The 6,294-nt window shown below is 43.4% G+C and overlaps 1 protein-coding gene across 1 annotated transcript in view; it reads right to left on the bottom strand.

Annotated features, from left to right (window-relative positions):
- ANKRD27 (ankyrin repeat domain 27) overlaps positions 1 to 6,294 on the bottom strand; it is a 69,424-nt gene that overhangs the window by 31,032 nt on the left and 32,098 nt on the right. Inside the window, 7 exon segments of the mRNA XM_006762174.2 lie at positions 2,924 to 3,056; positions 3,762 to 3,840; positions 4,695 to 4,816; positions 5,459 to 5,535; positions 5,623 to 5,688; positions 5,787 to 5,840; positions 5,928 to 5,987. Of these exon segments, the coding sequence (XP_006762237.1) occupies positions 2,924 to 3,056; positions 3,762 to 3,840; positions 4,695 to 4,816; positions 5,459 to 5,535; positions 5,623 to 5,688; positions 5,787 to 5,840; positions 5,928 to 5,987 (591 nt within the window).

Here is a 6,294-nt window from a genome sequence, read left to right as displayed (position 1 = left end):
AGCGGCGCGCTCGGTCGAAGAGGACGACCTTCCCCCCCGAGGAGAGGACCGGTCTTCGGTCAAGGGTATATGAGTAGCTGCGCTCCCCTGCTAGAACCTCCAAACAAGCTCTCAAAAAGGCACTTTCGAATATTCCATTTGAGTCTCTTAACTACGGAGTAAGGGGTAAAATATACATTATCCCCAGTATAGACCAGAAGATGGACAGAGGCTTAGAGAGACAAACAGAAGTGCTGGACTCAAACCAACACCAGCACAAGAAGGACTACTCCTCAAACACTCCCCCAATCCCACTGGAATCTTTTTTTCCTTTATTTTTCCCCCATCACCATTTATTCCCCTTATACTCTCTTCCACCTCCATCTGCACCCCCTCTTCCCTGTCACTTGGAATATTTTCTGAAGTAGAAGAAGGCTTGGAGTTCGGGCCAGTGTGGCTCAGTTGGTTGAGTGTCGTCCCATGCACTGAAGGGTTCAATTCCTGTCCAGGGCACATATCTAGGTTGTAGGTTTAATCCCTGGTTTGAATAGGAGGCAACCAATCCTCTCTTTCTCTCTCTCTCTCCCTCTCCCTTCCTCTCTCTGTAGAATCAATGAAAAAAACATATGCTCGGGTGAAGATTAAAAAAAAATTCAACTGACACTGTTTGGTCAGGCACTTTCTTACACCCTGGCCAAAGGCCTTCAAGTGTTGGCCTTCCTGCCCACATGGAAAATAAGAAAGCAAGATGGCCACAGTATAGTATGGGGGCAGGAAGGGGACAGGAGCACCTTCAAGAGGTAGATACCTCCTTCCAGGTGACAGGGCGCTTCTGGCCCCATCAAGGAGCACCAGGCAATTCCTCTGCAGGGTGGTAGAGCCAGGAAGGGAGGGACCTCTCAGACGGGTGAGAGGGAAAGAACCAGAAGGGCAGAATCATCACAAAACCACTGCAGGCACCACAGGAAAACACATTCCTAGACTGAGTTATTGCACTGAGCACAATACCCTCTAGGTCCATCCATGCTGTGGCAAATGGTAAGATTTCATTCTCTTTTATGGCTGAGTAATATTCCATTGTATATATACACCACAGCTTTTTTATCCACTTGTCTATTGATGGGCACAATACCATACGATTTCATTTATATGTAAAATCTAAAGAACAAAATAAGTGAACAAACAAAACTGAAACAGACTCATAGACACAGAGAATGTACTGGTGGTTTCCAGAGGGGAGAAGGGTTTGGGAGACTGGGTGAAAGAGGTGAAGGGACTGAGAAGTACAGATTGGTAGCTACAAAACAGCCATGGGGATGTAAAGTACAGCATAGGAAATGTAGTCAATAATATTGTAATAACTATGTGTGGTATCAGTTGGGTACTGGAAATATCGAGGGGAACACTATGTAAAGTATATGATTGTCTAAACACTATGATATCCATCGAAAACCAATACAAAATAAAATTGAAAGAAAAACAAAATACTTAACTATGATCACATAAAGTAAAAAAAACATACACCACATTTCTGGAACCTCACAGGAGACGATTTTCAAACTAAGAAATCTTAGTGACAACTGATTCTGCAGACACCTGTGCATGTGGAGTGCACACATGGCCCTTCTAGAATGTGAGTGATTTCTCCCTAAATGAGGAGCACCTTTCCACAAGAGTCACAGCCAAGCACAACTGAGAAGAGCTGGACAGCTTCTAATTTCACCAGCTTACATGTGGGAGATCAAACCAAAACCCAGACAAGAGTAGAACTTGCACCATGATGCTATTGGGCTACGTGCCAACGAGTGCAGCATAATCTCAAATTTTGGTTAAAAATACAATTATATGGCACTGAAAAAAGATACATACGCCCAAATGTTAATAAAAGTTACCCCCACCTAGTGAATTTACAAGAGGTTTTTGTTTCCTTCAAATGTTGTTTATAAGCAAATAGTAGTCTTCTAATCAGAAAAAAATAAAATTTATTCTTTTTGGGAAAATACATAAACATGGCTCAGTGGTTGAGCATCAACTCATTAGCCAGGAGGTCACCGTTCGATTCCCAGGAGAGGGCATGCCAGAGGCAGCCGGCCAATGATTCTCTCTCAGCAGTGATGTTTCTATCTTTCTCCCTCCCGGCCAATGATTCTCTCTCAGCAGTGATGTTTCTATATCTTTCTCCCTCCCTCCTCCTCTCTCTGAAATCAATAAAAACATAAAACAAAAACAACAATAAAAAATAAACATGTTAATGATAAATGAATTCTGAGAACCAGCTTTTACCCGAGTGCACCTGCCTGGACAGCCTTGTGCTCTTTTCCAGATGTTTTAACTTATTATTTTGGGAGATTCTAACATCAGTAGAAAATTAGGATCAAATAAAGTTTAATCCCCAGAACGCAATACAGAAATCGCTTCACTTTATTAATTTTAACTTTGCGATTTCTGTGAGTACTGTCACATTTTGCTGGTTGGTATGCAGTGAAATAAGCCAGCAATGCAATCTTTAAGATTCTCACAATTCACAAAGAAATATAATCTCCTCTCCTTAGCCAAAGCTCACCAACCAACCTAGAAATAATAAGGCCACTGAGTCCTAACATTGCATACATTAACCTCATGTCTTGCCTATATGGTCATATCCAAAGTCACTGTTTCTAGCTTCCCCTCTGCCCATGCTTTTGAGGATGCCGAGGATCAGGGAAGCAGGATATTAACAGTGAAGCAGGATATGTAAGCCCCAGTGAAAACCCACAAGCTTTCACAGCCAAATCAGGAGCTCAGTGTTCAGTGTGCTGGGTTGCTGTCCGGGCTCAGGGCCTGTAAACAGCTGAGGCCCCATTCCCAGGCCCCACTGAAGAATTCACCCCTCCACACCGACCTCAGAACCCTATCAGTGTGCAGTGACACCCCCACAGAAAGGCCAGGGGAGGAGGGGTCTTACCAGCGGTTTGACAGAGAGGCTTCCTTGCCGAATATATTCAATTGCAGCTTCAACTGAGGTCAGGCAGTATCCCAATTCATCTTTCGTCGAGTTGCTAAATCTGAAGTTTTTGATATAACTCAAATTTGCCATCCTAACAAAAGGAAAAAAAGGTTTTATTCTTGTACACAGTTAACACTTGCAGAAACAATGCTATTGGCTCAGGTGACTGAACTTGGTTAGCTCCAGGGAACACTGACTGCTAACCCCTCACTCTCTATTTTAGAGTGTGTGTAATTAGGAAAAGAAATAAAACTGCTTGTTATTTTCCTGGAATAGGCTATTTTTAACTTTTATTTATTTTTTTAAAGATTTTTAAAATTAATATTTAGAGAGAGAGGGAGGGAACATGTGAGAGGAACCATGGATCAGCTGCCTCCTGCACGCTCCCGCTAGGGAATCGAGCCTGCAACCTGGGTATGAGTCCTGACTGAGAATTAAACCAGCAACCTTTCAGTGTACGGGATGACGCCCAACCAACTGCGCTGAAATCGGCTATTTTTTAGAAAGCTCATTATTGTAAAGTGAGCTGTGGGTTCCTATGGGAAGAAGATGAGCGTTGGGACCACACAGCTTCCTGCTCAGCCACTGACTAGCTGCATGTTCCAGAATGAGAAACGTAAGCTCTCTGGACCTCAGTTCCGCATCTATAAACGGAAGGAGAGCCACCCACTGCCAAATGAAGGTGGAGCAGGCATAGCACCTGACTCACGAGAGGTGCTCACTTTCCTAGAGTTATATTAAAACTGCCATAGTATAGTACTGCCATTTGAAAAACGATTGTAACAAAAAATATTACCAATTAGGTATCTCTGTTTTCACAAGCAAATATAACAGGACTGATAGCAGATCATCAGCACACATAGTCTCCAAGTTAACTGCAAGGAGGAAACACATTCAAAGTCATCATGAGACTCAAATGGACCAACAATCCTTTCAACTCCTCACCACAATTCAACCCACAAGACCACAATCCAGTAAGATTACACGTCAGAGAGAAATTCAATTGCACAATTTCCTTTACAGTATCCTGAACAGATGTCAGATTCAAAGGCCTAGCATTCCCAGAACATGTACAAGAGAAGGGAACTCCAAGCAAACCACCCTGCGCCACCTTCCTGGATGGGCACATCCCAGGAGATCAGTGACAGTGGACACAAGGGAAGGTGTGCCAGAGCCCCTGTCCCAGGTTTGGCTCCATGCTTTATGCACTGTGGAGCCAATGCTGAAAGCAGCCTATTTTTTTTTTTTTTAATCCTCACCCAAGGACATGCTTGTAGAGAGGAAAGTGTGCCAAATACACTCCTGTTTGTTTCATTTAATATACTTTTAAGATCATTCCCTATCTGCATACACAAATCTGCCTCATTACTTTTTTCTTGGCTTATTTTGTTTAACTTTTTATACTGGAAAATTTTAAACATATTCAAAATTAGTGCAAACAGTCTAAAGGACGCTTGAACCCCTATGTACCCATCACCAGCTTGGCTCATTTCTGAGGCTGCTGTTCCTCTGCCACCATTTTCTTACCACAGTCATGACACATCTAACCCCACCCCATTAGGAGGCACTCACTCATCAGCACAGACCCCAAGGCGCTCATGCTAGAAGGCTGGGCTGCACACACCAGCCCATCTGTGTGGTCCTTTAAGACAGCACTGCTCCTTAACAGACTTCTGCTTCTGGGTGGATGCATCTACCCCCCCTGCCGGGCCCCTTCCCCAGCACAAACCTCTCTGGCTAGGAGACTGTGTAATGAGCTGCACCACCTTTCGCAAACAAACCAACTTCTGCTGTGGGGAGGTACATTTGTTCAGCTGAGCTAGTTCTCTCTTTGCACGAGGTATGTTGAAGCTGTAAAATAATTTGGCAAATGACAAAGAGCACAACATATGGGCCCTTTTTCTCTGGTCTAATAATGTACCTCTGATTTACATTTCTTATAACAAACCATAGTAATGAAAAATAAAAATAGAAACCCAGAAGCCATCTCACTCAAGTCAGTGGCAAAACACAACAGCTTCAAATGTCTCATTCAGGCTGCCCAGGGACAGCAGCACCAGAAAATTAGAGGGGGAAAAAATCGAAAGTCCTTAGCCCCAGAATGAAATAGCCCAAAGGAAAAATAAGTAGTTTAAACATAAACACTTCAGACATTTTTTTAGCCTAATGAAACTTAAATTAATTCAGAAGTTGTCTCTTTGGCAGGGTTCCCTCAGATGGGCAGGTGAGGACAGAACCCACCTGGGTGAGCTATGTGCCCACCTAGAGACCACCTGTGGGAAATCACAGCCCCGTTAGCTCCTACCCAGGTGGGCAGACAGGTGCAGGAGGGTGACAGCTACAACATAGTCATCTGCCAACATCAGCACTTTATCTGTGGTCACAAATAAATGCACTGCTCCTCAGTATGAACCGAGTCAAATCAGCCTGCCGCCAATGCTGCCAAGGGCCCTGCCTCTGAGGATGCTGAGCTGCTGCAGTGCAAACCCTTACCTGAACTCAGGTTTCACACCAATATCTTTCTGCTGAAGATCTTGAAGGCTTCTTGTGATTTTGTTAAAGGCAGCATCCTAACAACAGATTTTAACGAAGCTTCAAATTTCCTAGAAAGCACAGAATAAGGCTTCCAACCTGGGTGATGGAGATTTAGAACCTACCTCACTTGCCTCCATGGTCCCCACATATTTAAAGATCAGATCATAAATATCGTGCTGGATGTACATCTGTGAAATCAACGAACCCCAGTTCAGGGTGTGTGTGGGGGGCAGCAAGGAGAGTCGCAGCACTGCCACCTTCTCCCCTCACTGCCCTGGCCTCTTACCTCTACCGCCTGCTTCATCAGGTTCATCTGGGCCTCATGCCTGGCAAGCATCTTCTAGAAAACAAAGGAAGTACAGTAAAAGTGCTTGGCTTTGCATGTGGGCAAACTGCAATTCTCTCTTTTGAAAGTCCTGCTGCTTACCAGGTGAGAGTCCCTCAGAAGGTGCTGGAGGCATTTGGTGTAGAGCGCATTCACCGCGTCCTAAGTGACAGAGCAGAGAGACAGGCCATAACACAAAACCCAGACATGCAACATGTCCTGGAGTGAAGAGAACATTTTACAAAATGTGACAAACTTTAAGTGCTTATGCATATTTATCAACTAAGTTATTTTTCCAACTTTTTTTTAGGTGTATATGCATTAAAAATAGAAATAAAATCCTTTTGGAGTTAAGATGCTAGTATGTATGTGTATATATATATATATATATATGTGTGTGTATATATATATATATATATATATATATGTATATGTATATGTGTGTGTGTGTGTGTGTGTGTGTGTGTGT

This window comes from Myotis davidii, unplaced genomic scaffold (assembly GCF_000327345.1).
Source record: "Myotis davidii unplaced genomic scaffold, ASM32734v1 scaffold77, whole genome shotgun sequence".
NCBI classification, from domain to species: domain Eukaryota; kingdom Metazoa; phylum Chordata; class Mammalia; order Chiroptera; family Vespertilionidae; genus Myotis; species Myotis davidii.
Note: the sequence above shows the minus strand (reverse complement) of the source record. Positions and strands in the feature narration are given on the sequence as shown.